Genomic DNA, 15,557 nt, shown 5'->3' with positions numbered 1-15,557 from the left:
GGTGAGGAAAGGGAGAGTGCCTCTGAGGAGGTGGAGCTGAAAATTGGACTTCTTGGCAAGGTCTGTGATGTGTGCAGTGCTTTAAGTGGGCCGGGGCCTGCCGGGGCCGGTCCCCGGCAATTTCCCAAAAGCGGGGTTGAGCCGGGGCCCTACCACAACATTGGCGGGATGCATTATTGCATGAGAGGTCATCAGAGGAAGTTACTTTGCCTTTGTTTGCCCAGGTCGCCAAGGCGTCTTTAAGCCTCAGCGACCTGGGGACTCCTCGACATATTTCGAGGTTTATAAAAGATGGCTTGAAAAGTGCACAATTCAAGACATCTTTTATAAACAAACATATTTAACAAAGATGGCTTGGAAAGTACACAAACCATAAGGTACGCACATAAATATATAAATTGTATATATTTGTGTGCGTACCGTACTATGGTTTATGTACTTTTCAAGCCATCTTGAAGTACACAAACCATAGTAAGGCACACAAACAAATATATAAATGTAAGCATTTATATATTTATGTGCATACCTTACTATGGTTTGTGTAGTATGCAAGCCATCTTTTATAAACATAGAAATAGGTTACATATTTCTATGTTTATAATATAAAAGATAGCTTGCATACTACATGCATTGACAGGCGCCATTTCGAGACGCCGGTCCTAGTTCTGCTCACCTCGACTGACTGCAGGGCGCACCAGACGCTCTTCCACCTCAGAGCCATCCAGCCCCGATGACTTCGCTCCCGGACTGCTCGTGAGACGGTCCCCCGCACCATCCTGGTGGGACCCCACCCATCATTTTCAGGTTCTACTCTCGCGGACCTTCTACCGACCCCGCTATCCACCTCGAGAGTCCGGCATTGTTTGTCCACAGGCCCCGCCTGCCCGCATCCCGGCCATCCACTCCACCTACGCCCACACAGGCTAATTCCGCCTCTCCAACTGCCCTATGATGAAACCCCTTGCGTTCATCCGCTCCAACTGGACGCACGACCAGTGACTCTCCTGACTTTCTTTCGCCCCAGAAGAAGGCTACCATCCATTTCTGCCGAAACATCAGCAGCACACTTCCCCAAATCACACCCAGACGTAGACCAAATATGAGGTCAGACTTTAGCCGGGCATAGGAGACCGATTGCCAACGTCTCCTTCATCTGCACTTTCATCCTGTGTATTCTACATTCATTGGCATGGAAAAAATTTTCTTACAAACTGCCAGTTAAAATGTACAAATGAATGCTTTATTTACCATGCCTTTGACCTTTACATTTATGTCATAGTGAATGTTTAACTATGCCTTAGTGTTCCACAATGGACATTATAGATTGTCATATATAAAAGTCTACTAAAATGTTCTGCACAAAGAAATGTGAAACTAAAAGTCTACTAAAATGTTCTGCTGCAATTTTGTATAAAAGAATTGGAATTGTGTACATGAATATTGTATTAGAGATATCTGTTTGACAGCAGCAAGCATGCTCTTTCTTTCAACGGTTGCCCAAACTACATGGGCACCCGTAAGGGTCTAAAACCAGTGTGCACTGAACCTACCCTGCGCACCCCTAAGATCCATACAGGGTAGGTAGGACAACCCCCCTTGTTTCAGTTCTCTTGCATACTACATAAACCATAGTAAGGTACGCATACAAATATATAAAATGTTTGCTTACCCTACTATGGTTTGTGTATGTTTTTAAGGCCAAGGCCAAGCCCATCCCACAAGCCATGCCCTCAAATGAGGGCACCCTCTAGATTTCTTACCCCACTTAAAGCTTTGGATGTGTGGAGAGAAAGAGATGAGTCAAAGATGACCCCAAGGTTTATTGCCTCACAAGAGGGTGAGGGGAGGGGCTCAAGGTGGCCAGAGAGTGGGGGTGAAACAGGGAGCAGGTGTCCCAATGAGAAGGATCTCCGCCTTACTGGCATTGAGGCAGAGATTATTAGCCAAGCACCACGATTGAATAGCAGTCAGGCAGTCGGGTATGAGAGAGGAAGGAGAGGAGGAAGAGGAAGGAAGGAAGCTTACAGGAGAGCTGTGTATCATCAGCATAACACTGGAAATGAGGAGAGAAGGTGGAGATCAAGTGGGCCAGATCGGCTAGGTAGATGTTGCAGAGCCATGGCGATAGGATAGAGCCTTGAGGGACGCCACAGCTAGAGAGTGAGGAGGAGGAGAGGAAGGGGCCCATTTGCACTTGGGGTCGGTTTGAAAGGAAGAAGGTAAACCACGCCAGTGTCCGGTCCATGATGCCTAGGGAATCATAAGCACGTTCTAGCATGTGGCCAGGTGTTAATGGAGAGAAGTTCCCATGGCGGTGGGTATAATGATAGGTAATGACGCTGCTTGTGTCAAGCCGATTAAATGTGTCTTGAGGGCCATTACCAGCTAGCAAAGCCTGCAACTGCTGGTTTTATCCCCTAATTAGTATTGTATTCAAATGTGGAGGGGAAAGCAAGGTGGACAGTTAATCACATTCCTTAAAAACACAGTGTGTAACTGGTGTAGAAGTTGCACAATCTGCACAAGATGAAGGGAAGCATAGTGTAACTTTACTGGTAAATACAGGCACTAGTATCCGAATTTGTAGTAACAAATGGACACCAGTCTACCAGTTGGATAAAGGCCAATACCTCGCACTATTGAACAGTGCCACAGACGGTAATGCTCAAATGAGAAGAGAACAACTTTAATGCAAACTAAGGAAGGATTGTAGCTCTGATAACTATTCATTTCTTTATTAAACATGACATCACCCTGTCCAATGCTGAATTATAAAAACATGTGTTGGACCTACTGGAGCACAAGACTGGTTATAAAGCAGTTACGAGAGGTCCATTGGATGTACATATTTTAAGGCACTTACCTGTGCATCAATTATCTTTTCCTTTGCATCGATAACTGCTTGCATTTCAGCATGGTCTTTCTTCAGCTCTTCTTCAACCGCCATGAGCCTGGAACAAAAGCATAAATATTGAAGACAGGGAATAGTGCAGACTGGAATGAGCATTACAGAGAGAACAATAACTCCAAACAATGCAGTCATTTCTTTGCACACGCAAGACACGGGCACATGAACACCTTACTTGAGGTGTGTGCGTGGGGGCAGGCTCTGGTTATACTGTAAAAACTAAAAGCAGGTACTTTCGAAAAAGTGCAATGAGCAAAACATCTGTCCCATGAGCAAATGAACAGAGCCTGTAAGAAAAAGAAAACTTCACTGTAAAACACACAAATACTGATATCAAGGGGTCTAGTCAAGCTGCCTGCTATGTTGATAACAGAAAGCAAGGAACAAGTTACTTGCCTGTTACTGTTGTTCTCCAGCATGGGCCTGGCATGGATTCACATGCTCATGAATATTCCCTGTCGTCAGGCTGGGAATCCTCGATAAAAGAAAAACAGTTTCAATTTCATTTCTAAACGGTCTTTCTCCTATAAACCAATCACTGAGCTCTGGGTCATACTGCCCCCAGCCAATGACTGCCCTCTACCTAAGCCCCTCCTCTGGCAGCAATCGTCAGATTTGGTAGCACGTAAAGTAGCAGTAGGACCAAGAGAAGAAATGCAGAGGGGCAGGAGGGAGGGTTCGCATGTGAATCCATGCTGGACCCATGCTAGAGAACAACAGTTACAGGTAAGTAACTTGTTCCTTCTCCAGCATGGGGTATGGCATGGATTCACATGCTCATGAATAAAGAATACAAAGCAGTACATACATGCACAACCACGGGAGGTGGCAAGGCTCAAAAGAAGCAATCTCTTACCTCCTCACCAGGCTCACTATCAAGCAAACAGGTTGCGCAGCACTGCTTGGCCGACTCTGGACTCCTTAATGGAATCGCTGACGATGCAGTAGAATTTTCGTGAAGTTGTACGTCTATCTCCACGTAGCAGCCCTGCAAATGTCCAGCAGGGGCACACCAGACAGGAACGCCGTGGCTCTCAGATGGCCAGGCAGCGGAGTGATTACAGCCGGAGAGCCACCTGGAAATGGAAGCCTTGGACAGGGCCTTCCCATGGTTCATAGGACCAACGTTCACAAAAAGCTGAGAAGTTTTCTGGAAACTCTTTGTGCGGGCCACATACAACTTCAGAGCTCTAGCCACATCCAGCGAGTGCAAAGTCCTTTCAGCCAGCGACAAAGGAAAAAAACGCAGGTAACACCAATGGCTTGTTGAGATGAAATTCCGACTGAACCTTGGGCATGAAGGAGGGGTGCGTCCGCAGCACCACCCTCGTCTTGTGGAAAGTCGAGTAGGGCCGCTTGCATGACGGGGCCTGGATATCACCCACTCGTCTATCAGAGGTGATAGCCACGAGGAAAGCGGTCTTCCATGAAAGAAACCTGAGCAGAGCTGAATGCATTGGCTCGAATGGGGGCCCCATGAACCTAGTCAGCACCACGTTGAGTTCCCACGCCAGGGCCGGAGTCTTCACCGGCGGAACAGTCCCTTGATTAACTCTTTGACTAGACGGTGCAACCACAGCGAAGAACGTCCCAGAGACCTGGTATAGCGGGAGATAGCTGCCAGATGTACCTTGATGGAGGCGTGAGCCAGTCCAGATTTAGCCAATTATAGTAAATACAGTAGTACTTGAGGGGCCGTGACCATGAGAGGGTTGATCATCTGCGACTTAAACCACTGACTGACGCAAAGTGCTCCATTTGTGTCTGTAGCATTTCAACATATACAACACCGTGGCCTTGGCAAGTACCTCCCTGCAGTCCTCCGGAAGATCGTAGCCACCGAACTTTAATGCTGCAGGAGCCAGGCCTTCAGGTTCAGAAACCCCGGGTCGTGGTGTAGAATTGCATCTCCTTCCCTGGCGAGAAGATCCATGACCACTGACAGCTTGACTGGAGGGGATGAGGACATGCTGAGAAGCCCGGGTACCAGATCTGCCTCGGCCAGGCTGGTGCGACAAGGATCATCCTGCACCAGTACCGCCTGAGTTGACTGATGACTTGAAGAAGTAACGGCAACGGAGGGAACGCATCCAGAAACAGGCCTTCCCAATGGAATATGAATGCGTCCCTCATGCTCCCCGGCTGGGGGGAATCTGCTGGCGAACCTCCGGCACTTGGTGTTCGTCGTTGTTGCAAACAGATCGATCTGGGGACTGCCCCATTTGAGGAAAAGGTTGTCCACTTGATCCTGCCGAAGCTCCCACTCGTGGCAAGAGCGCAGGTCCCAGCTGAGGGAGTCGGCGACTTTGAGGGATGGCAAAAATGACTTGAGGGCCCAAAACAATGTCTGCAGTTCCAGAACGTTGGTGTTTAGCGTCTTATCCTCCGGCAGCCACACGCCTCTTGTGTGAAGACGTCTGTTGTGGGACCCCCCCCCCATCCCTCCAGGGAGGCGTCTGTCGTGACCGTCTGCTGGTATGGGGGGCTCCGGAAATCCGTGCCTCCGGTGAGCCGGGATTGCACCCCCCACCTACTTAGCTCTCCACGGAACGCTCGTTGAGCGTGATCCTGTCCTGGAAGCTTCCGGACACCTGGACCCAACAGGCGGTGAGGAATTCCTGCAGCGAGTGCGTCCGCAACCAGCAGAGCCGAATCAGATATATGCATGACAACATCATGCCGAGTAGAGACTTGATGGTCCTCACTGTGGAGACCTTCTGTGCCAAAAGCCGTTGCACCTTTCCCAAGATGGCCGATATCCTTTCCTCCGACGGTGATGCCAGGCAGGACACAGTGTCGAGCCTGGATCCCAGGAATAGTGCGTCCCGCGATGGAGTCAAGCATAATTCACAGAGAACCCCAGTTCCGTCAGCAGCCGGACGGTCTTCACTGCGTGGTCAACAGCGATGTCCTTTGACCTGGCCCGGATGAACCAGTTGTCTAGGTAAGGGTACACATGGATCCCTTGCAGTTGTAGATGAGCCGCCACCAGAGCCAAGCACTTGGTGAAGACTCTGGGTGCTGACTTCAGTCCGGAGGGAAGAGCCTTGAACTGGTAATGCTTCACTTGAATGACAAAGTTCAGAAACTTGTGGTGTCCTTTGTGTATCCAACAATGACAGAAAGTCCCCCTCCTCCAGCTGGCCGAGCACGTGCTGCAGCGTGACCATCCTGAACTTCTGGAACTTCATGTACCTGTTGAGCTGTCATAGGTCGATGATGGGCCTCCAGCCCCTGGTCTTCTTTCTTACGAGAATGTACCTTGAGTAGACTCCGGTGGCGTAGAGTCGCTTTGGAACTAGCTCTCTCGCCCCCCTTTTTAACACGGGCCGAACTCCCAACAGCAGCCGAGGTATGTGATGTTCCTGTCGGGCCACTGGTGGTATTCGCGGACACTTCCCCTGGAACGCTAAAGTGTGTCAGTGGGCGAGAGCATCCAGCACCCATTGATCGGTGGAGATGGTCTCCCACATGCTGACGAAGTTTGCCAGTCGGCACCCACTGGTGGGCGCCCGTCATCCTGGCTGGTTTTAGTCCTGCTTGGCGGTCGGTGCGCCGTCCTGCGAACCTCGACGGCAGCCACCTCCTTAGGCCTTGGAACGACCCCTGTTGGCTTCCTGCATCGAGGAGCAGGAGGATTGGCGGTAAGAGGATGAGCCCCTGCTGAAGACCTGCTAGACTTCCCTCTGGATAAACGAAAGGACGGCTGGTGTTGCTGCAGAGTGTCCAATACACTGGCAGTCTCTGTGTCGGTCTTGATGGCCTGCAGGATTCATCGACAGCCTTCCCGAACATGTTGTCTCCGTCGAACAGCATGTCCAGGACCCTCGTCTGGACCTCCTGCCTGAAGTTGGTGGCTTTGAGCCAGCCACGACGACGAAGGCAAACCCTGTTGCCCATCTGGCGGAAACCTGTGTCCACAATGCCCAATGCCACTGTGATGGCGTGTTCGGACACCACCTCGCCTTCCTGGAGGATCTCCAAACCCTTGACCTGCTTGTAATCGGGGAGGAAATCCAGGAGCAGAGCCATCTTGTACCAAAGCTCCCGTCGTATCTGGCCACGATCGCCAAGGCGTTGGCTGCTTTCACCGTCGTCGCCGCCGCCGAATAGATTACCTATCTATCCACTCGTTGTCCGGGGGTACAGATGAAGAAGACAATGAACTTGACGACTTCTTCCTGGCGGCCGCTGAGACCACAGAGTTTGTCGACAGTTTAGACCGCAGGCACCCAGTACTTTTTCACAAAAGCAAAAAGCAAAAAAACACAGAAAAGCTTGAAGAGCAAAACGCGAGGAGACCCAACACTTGAACGTGAGGTAAAAATCTGAAGATGGTTACCAGAGGAAGGGCTTAGGTACAAGGAAGTCATTGGTAGGGGGCAGTATGACCCAGAGCTCAGTGATTGGTTTATAGGAGAAAGACAGACTAGAAACTAAACTGAAACAGTTTTTCTTTTACAGAGGAGACTGAAAATATTCATGAGCATGTGAATCCATGCCAAACCCTATGATAAAATTGTCTATGTTACCCACTGCAGCTACCAATCTGAAATCCCTTAATATACATGAATACCGATGATGCTGCAGATTGTTGTCTAAGGAAAGATGGACTTCAAAATGTCATGAAATGCTTTCAAAACATTAACCCAGAAGGGGGAAGGGAGGACACAACTAAAAATAAAAACAAACTGCCAAATGAAGCATTAGAAACTGACAGAAAGGCGCGATAAAAGAATTGAAAAAAATACAATACTAGAGGTTAGGCAATGCACCTTGTAACTCGGGAATTGCCACTCTAGTAAGAATGAGCAAACCTTGATAGAAAGAATTATCACCCCTTAGAGTGGGCAAACAAACGCACATAACAATACAGAAATGCAAAGCTAAAGTGAAGAAACTGATATACAAAAGAAGGGTCGCACTGCCCGGGGGCCAACTTATAGGCCCGAGCAAAGCAAGGCCCATAACACCGGGCCCTGTGCTGTTACTGGGCCAGTGAAGCCCACAGAATATATTGCTATTTGCACCTCGGGTGCAGGTGGGCTAATGGAACAAACAATAATCCAGGCCACAGAGGATCGATGGGGACAGCTGAGATCACTATTGTATCTGCAGCAGGAGGGCCACTGGTTGCAGGTATGAGGCTTCTTCTGACAGGCCAGACACCAGAAGGTACCCCTGGAGGGCTCAACTTGGCTTCACATGATGCAGCAGGGCCCACATAGGAGCCGCAGTTGCAGAGACCCCAGAAAGGGTAACCGGGAACCGGGCAGCAGGAAAGCTGGTCTCAGGTACCAGACAGGCATTCCCTCCAGGGCGAACAGTAGCAGTAGCAAGGTGTCAAGGTGATGTATGTGTATAGCAAACCTCTACATTCTCTTTGATAGGGGAGAGCAGGAAAAGGTTAATTTCTCCCTTGGACTAGTGGGGACAAGAAGTCTGGAGTCCTATTCCGCTATCCTCGCTATTCAGAGCTCAGAAGGTGCTTGAAGAATGCAGACCCAGTGACTCTTCTGAGCTCTGAATAGCGAGGACAGAGGAACAGTACTCAAGACTTCTTGTGCCCACTAGTCCAAGGGAGGAACCTTTCCTAGCTCTCCCCTAGCGAAGAGAATGCAGAGGTTTGCTATGGAGTGGCTGGCTTGGCCAATGATGGTTGTAGTAGTAGTCATCCGGCATGCTTGTGTTCGTCATTCAGCAACTGATACTTGACTCCAAGCGAAGACATCTCGAATGGCTCCAGATTCATTCCTTAAATCAAAAATTCTTGGGCTGGAAAACCACAGTGCACCAAAAAAGGACCTGCAAAATTCAAACCTGAGAATGACTGTTAGGGAAATGTTCCTGACGGCTTGTGGTCAGGGTCTTTAGGTGTACATTAATGATTTAGATACTGCTAGTGATTACTTCAAGCTCACCAAGTGGTAGATGTGACAGATCAGCCCAGGCCCAACTCATAGGAGGTGGAGTGGGGTGGTTCACAGGTACAGTATACATGTTTTCGTTAATAGCAAGTAAAAGAATGTCCACACAATATATTTTTATAAAACAATCATCATTATGTAAGAATAGGCTAAGAGAAAAGAAATAGACTTGCATTTAAGAAAACAGAATATGCCACAATGTACCTAGTAAGTAGCACGGTTATGAGTTATTTTGAGTTAATAGAGTCCCACCAAGGAAAAAAAAAAAAAGACAGTAGCAGGTAAGTAAATGATGTTCCATCTAGGCTGACCAATTTAAGAGGAGAGCAGTAGTGCAAATAGGGGCAGTCTTTGGCAGATATTAGTTGCCTTCCTTGAGTTCTGTTGAAGGGAAGTCCTTATGAGTTCCTTGAAGATAAACGCGAGGCCCAGAGATTAAGAAATGTACAAAGAAAAGATTTACCAGTAGCGCCGGGGTCAGGAAAGCAAAACCCAGGGAATGAAAAAGTAGGTTGGTGTTTTAGGATGTGGTTGCTTTGCAAGTTGTTCAGAGCCTCCCCCACCCACCCCGTTTCCCCCAAACACCCCCGCACCCTCTCCTCCTGGAGCTCCACGGTTATTGGGGATGGAACCAGGGCATTTCCCAGATGTCCTGGGATGAAGATTCTTTGGTCGATTCAGCATAGAGTATCTTCACAGTCCTGGCAGCAAAGAGGCAACCACTTCTGTGCTGGCACAGCCAGGAGCTTCATGCAAACGAGGCCTTTGAACAGTAGATGTGATCCACTTGTGCCCACCTGATCAGAGGAAAGGAGAGCTGCTGAGCTTCTTTCTTGATCACAGTAGAAAGGAAGAGCTTCCCAGTCAGATTATTTGGAGCTTCAAAGGATGTTGGTGAAGGGCTTTCATCCTTCCTCAAGCAGCAAGCCTGGCAGAGTGCAGGTTCAAAGATTCAGCTGTTGACACGGTCAGTGAGCAATGGGGTATGTTTTTATCGCTCCTGGGATGCAGTGAGTGAACGCAGCACCCAATCCCACATGAATCACCATTAAAATAGGCAGGTGGTCAGCCAATGGCCATCCAACCTTCTAAGCACACCCATGCACACAGGAATTCCACACAAAGGAATAAATCCACACTTTCCCATACATGCATCTGCATTTGCCAGTCAGAACTGTATCAGAATGACTACAGCATCCAGTGATGGGACATGCACATCCAGTGGTCACAGTTGGCTGCCTCCTCTACCATACACAAAGAGGGACAAAGGGCTAGTCATGTCTTCAAGGTAAACAAAAGCAACTTGCATTTTGATGAATGGAAAAGGGGTTATAAAAGGATCCAGTCAGGTAAAATGGATGTCACTATGTGCAGTCCTTTTACCCAGACAAGAATTCTAGCACTAGCCTATCCACATGACGAACAGAGAGAGGCTACTCTCTGTGAGTGTCTAAGGGGTACCTTTGAGTTAGCCATGTATTAGGAGTCATACAGATGCTTAAGGCAGGGCATATATAACACAGAGTCACACACGCAGTCAGGCTTTGAATAAATCTGGCTGGGAGAAAAACAAGCTATACCCCAGTAAATCCAGCCACAAGAACAGGGGCTAACACGAGGAGTACAAAGGGGGCCTTTTACCGAACACTGTCCAATGCTGGTGAGCCTGCTCCCTGAGCAACAGTGACCTCACACGGCCAGGAATGTGTAGGGGGGGCCAGAAATCCCCTCTAACCAGTGCCACCCAGTTCAAACACACATTGAAAGTTAATGGCCCATTATGGCAATTTTCTACCCAAGAAGGGGGGGAAGGCAGCCAGCAAAGGAAAGGCATCCAAAAATAGGGCCTAAACCGTGAAAAGTAGCCATTCTGAGTAAATCGTTAACCAAAAGGCATTATAGGAGTAAATAATAATGGTGTACGTTAGTGCAACTTTTAAAGGCATAAAAACTAACACTGCCACCAGCCTATTCAAGATGCATATAAAAAGTAACACAAATTTCAAGTTACAGAACAAGGAAAGGGGACTCAATATCTCCCTGCAGTACACAATTTAAAAGACTGTACTGCTTTACAAAAACCAAGGAGGGAAAAAAATAAGTGGGAGAAGCTCTCCCTGCACTGGAAGGCTAAAGGGCTGCCCAGTGTCCTCCAAACTATGTGAGTTGAGCATTTGAATGAGGCTAAAAAGATCACATACACCCCAAGAATCAGTCAGGATCTAAATCAGATGGTAGACATGGTGAGGATACCAATGAAGACAAGGCGAGAAAGATGCAAAAAGTGAAAACTTTCCTAATACGGACCAAGAACTGGCTATCAAAGGCCAATGATATATTTCACCTAATTATGTTATGTTATTTGGCATTCATATAGCGCTCTATATATCATTGGTATGACCTCTAACCGCTGGTAGGGTGAACACCCTTGGGGACCGTAGTCCAGGTCAGTTGAGAGAGTAGGGTGTCATAGGGTGCCTGGGTGCACCAATTATATGGGCAGCCAATGCAATTGACTGATTGAAGCTGCAGCCTAGCATTAGGTGTGGTGGTATTTGATATCAGTTGAATGTGTGCAGTCTGGAGGATGGACACCAAGACTAGGTTCTGGCTGCATGAAGCCTGTGTAGGACGCTTATGTGTGCAGCTAGGCCTGTTTTTGTGGTGTGTATTTGCGTTGTATTATAATGAGGAGGTGTTTATGGAGTAATGTTCGTATGTGAGCAGCTAGGCCGAAATAGATCAAGGGGTGTAGCTGCACTCTAATTGTGTGTTGGTGTATAGAGTAAGCACAGTGATATGGGAGGGGAGTGTTTTGGTGGAGTTATGATCTAAGGAGCTTGCTATTCTGGATTTCAAGCACTCGTATGCTTAAGAGTGACTTAATAAGCGTATTCATTGGCGTCATTGCTCAGGATCTCATTGAGCATTTGTCATTCGGGTTGCAAGGTCTTAGTCGCATCAGATGGTCATAGTCGGCATTACGGAAAGAGCCACGTTTTTATAGCTTTGTGGAAGGTCATATAATCTTGGGTGTGTTGAATATGTGGGGAGTGAGTTACACAGAGTTGGGGGCAAGATTGAGAAGGCTGATCCTCCGATCCTGTCAGAGTTAGAGGTTGGAATCACTAGAAAGAGGGCAGTGCTTGATTTTAGGGTGCGAGATGGGAGGTAGGGTTTTATCTTCTCTTGTAGGTACTTTGGGCTGGTCTTGTGCACTGCTCAGTGAGTGTTGCATAGGGTCTTGAAGGTGTCCCTTCGTCCGACTGGGATCCACAGGATGGTTCGGAGAGCGGGTCTGTGTCCCAGGGCAGGGAGCATTTTTGGGCACTTTGGAGTTTGTTGAGTTGGTAAGCTGGTGCTCCCAGGTATAGGGAGTTGGCATAGTCCAGTCTCAACATCACAATAGACATAACTGCAGCAAGTCTGCTGGGGTAGGAGAGGTAGGGGCAAAATGCATCTGAGAAGTTTGAGGTGGTAGTGACAGCATTTTGACACGTTGTTGATCTGACGGGAGAGGGTCAGGCCTGAGTCCATAGTGCAGCCTAGGTTTTTCACTACATCAGATGTCAATGTCCAGACAAGGGTCGGTGCTCGTCTTGGGGATTCTTAGGATAATTTGGGTATCGTCAGCGTAGTTGTAACAGGAGAGGTTGTGCGTGCAGATGATTCCTGGGAGAGTGGTCGGATAGAGGTTGAACAGGAGAGCAGATAGGCATGCGCCTTGGGATACTCCGGTGTTCACAGAGCGAGTAGCTGAGACAAAAGGGTAGCAGAAGGTTATTTGTTTTCTGTTGAGGAGGAAGGAGGCAATCCATTTGAGAGCAGTCACACGGATTCCTAGGGAGTGGAGGCGGTCAAGGAGGATTGAATGGTTAACAGTGTCAAAGTGTGCAGAGAGATCGAGGAGAATCAGTGCTGCACAGCCCTCAGAGTATGCAGTGACCATGAGATCATCCCAGATCGAGATCAGAGGGGTTTCTGTTCCATGTGGCAGTCTGAAGACTGATTGTGAAGGGTCGGAGGAGACTGTTGGATTCTACAAAGAAGTTGAGCTGGGAGTATGCAGTCCGGTCAATGAGTTTTGTGCGAAATCCTGTGTTGGATATTGGCCTGTAAATCTTGGGGTCAAGGGATGCCTTTTTTAGAAGTGGCTTGGTGGCTTGACATGCCCTGTTTTGAAGGCTTCGGGGAAGATGCCAGGAGGTGAGCAAGTTGTTTAGTATGGCTCTCGCATGTTCTCCTGCGCAGGTAAAGGAGAATACTTCTTTCAGGACAGAGGCGGGGCAGCAGTCGAGGGGCGACCCGGAGGGTTTGCTGGCTGATAGATGGTTAACGAACTTGTCTCTGGGGGTCGGTTTTAATCAGTCGAAAGTAGGTAAGTTGGGTGTCGGGGCAATGAGTTCAGGAGGGGTCAGGGAAGGGGGGGAGCAAGGACAGTTTGGTGTTAAGGGTTGCCATCCTGTCAAATGCAGTGTTGTAGAAATGTAGGGAGGGAGTCGCAGAGTGATTGTGTGGCGGTGGATTGGGCAGAAGTGCACATATGTTTCACAAATTCCGAAATGATCACGTGGAGTTCTTTGCTGTGGTTGCACAGTTGAAAATGAGTTTACTGTAATAGGCTTTCTTGGCCTTTCGGATTTGTAATTACGGTGGTGCATGACAAATATGGATCTGCTGAGATCGGTTTTAGATGCTGTCCACATTTGCGTTCAAGAGAGTTATTTTGTTTTTTGGCATTTCTCAGGTGGGGTGTGAACCATTTGGGGGACGGTCCTTTGCGGGACGCGAGGGGGTGAGAGGAATTAGTGAGTCTTTAAGCCAGCAGTAAAAGAAATCGATGGTTAAGGGTCTATCACAGGACAGCGTTGCACGGGGATGGAGAAGCAGGGCTTCGGCTAGGTCAGGGAGGACTTTGACTTTGATCCAGCATTTGAGGTCAGGGGTGGGGGCTGGTAGAACTTTAGGAAGGGGGCAGGTGTGTGGATAGAGAAAGGGATGGCAAAGTGGTCTGTCCAGATGAGCGATTTGGGACAGGATATATAAACCAGGTCATGGGAGCTGAAAATTGCAACAAGGGTGTGCCCACCTGAGTGAGTTGAACCAGTGGTATGTTGGGAGAGGTTGAGCGCATCAGCGGATGAGTCATGGCGTTGTTGGGCATATCAAACCAGATATTGAAATCTCCCAGGAGTGTTAGAGAAGGGTGATTTACCTGAGTGGTCGCTATTGAGTCAGAGATTGTTGTCGAAATGTTTGTCATTTCCAGGGGGTCTGTAGATGAGTAGGAAGCTGTGGGTGAAAGTCGAGGGTAGCCAGAGGTTTACCGGAACGGATTCACAGGAGGCATTGCATGTCTGGGATTTGACGAGTGAGGCGGAGAAATGGGGGTTTGAAGAGGATTGCTACTACAACACCTTTGGAGACTCTATTTTGGGCAATAAGCGAGTTGCCATGGGGGAAGGCTTTGTGCGCTACTGGGGCAAAGTGGTTGGAGAACCAGGTTTTGGCGATAAAAATAAGGGTTGGGATTGTCTGAGGATAGGAGGTCAAAAATACTGCGTCTGTTTTTTGCTACGGAGTGGGCATTAAAAAGGATGCAAGCGACTTCATGAGGGGAGTTGGTTTTCATCATGCTCGTCGCAGGGGGAGCTCGGTGGACATGGGTGTCCGATGGGGAGGTGGGGGGTGGTAGGATCATTCAGGTTGGTTGAGACCGGTTGAGGTGGAAGGGCTGGATGCTTTTGGACTTTGAGTGTCGGGTGAGAGGGTTACATCGATGGGGGGAGCGGGAAGAGTAGGCGGGCGGAGGTAGGAATGTGAGGGATGAGGGGAGGGTCAGAGGGGTTGGGAGGGTGGTGAATGGATCATTTGAGGTGTGGGGGTTTAGGCGGGTTGTTTTTGGATTGAGTCTGGAGGGCGCTGGGTGTTTAGGGGTACTGGGTGAGAAGTCAAGAGCAAGTGGGTGGAAACAGGGAGAGGGGAGTGTCTGAGGGTAGGGGGGAGGCTGGGAGGTTGAACTGAAGCAGAAGTGGTGAGGTGTGGAGGGTCGAGGGAGAGGACCAGTCACTTTTCTGGCATTTTGTGGGTTTTGGTTCCATAGGAGTGTGAGAGAGGGCGTGGGGTTAGAGGGGGAGGGAGATGAGGCGTCGAGCAAATGTTAAGGGGGAGGGCGGAATGGGAGGTAAGTTGTGAGGGTGGGGAGTTCCTCAGTGGGCACAAGGACGGTGTGGTAGTGGTGGTGTATTTGCGCGGTTTGGAGCGCCAGAGAGCTGCTCTGGCATGTGTGTTGGATAATGGGTGTGGTGTATGGGCAGGGGGTATGAAGTTGTTCTCAATGGATGCCAGAGGGAAAGTGGATGTTGATGTGTTTGGGAGGGATGAAGAGTGGGGGATGAGTGTTTGAGGAGGCAGGTGTTTGGTGCAACAGAGTGATCCTCTGATCTTAGAGTTGGATGATTGATGAAGGTAGGAGGGTGGGCGGGTGGCGTCCTGGTGTATTGTTGTACAGGGGGAGGGGGTGGCATGGTTTGCGACCAGATTGTGGATAAAAGGGGGGGGGTCGTGAAGTTGGGTGCTAGAGTGCGGGTTATGCGACGCGAGGGGTGAGTTATGGGGGCGGAGGGGTATGGAGAAGGGAGGCCAGGGATCAGGACGGGTTGGTGAGGAAGTCTATGTTGAGCTGGGATCTCCATCCCGGAGGGAGGTTAAGGGCAGCACCT

At 49.0% G+C, this 15,557-nt stretch overlaps 1 protein-coding gene across 8 annotated transcripts in view; it reads right to left on the bottom strand.

Annotated features, from left to right (window-relative positions):
• The window catches only part of RASAL2 (RAS protein activator like 2), a 1,332,618-nt gene that overhangs the window by 35,622 nt on the left and 1,281,439 nt on the right, over positions 1–15,557 (bottom strand). For all 8 annotated transcript variants that reach the window (XM_069641161.1, XM_069641162.1, XM_069641160.1 and 5 more), the window contains one exon: positions 2,864–2,951. In XM_069641161.1, coding sequence (XP_069497262.1) covers positions 2,864–2,951 — 88 coding nt within the window. The remainder of the gene's footprint in view (positions 1–2,863; positions 2,952–15,557) is intronic.

The sequence above is a fragment of the Ambystoma mexicanum genome, chromosome 1q, assembly GCF_040938575.1.
Source record: "Ambystoma mexicanum isolate Mex_15411 chromosome 1q, UKY_AmexF1_1, whole genome shotgun sequence".
NCBI lineage: Eukaryota > Metazoa > Chordata > Amphibia > Caudata > Ambystomatidae > Ambystoma > Ambystoma mexicanum.
Note: the sequence above shows the minus strand (reverse complement) of the source record. Positions and strands in the feature narration are given on the sequence as shown.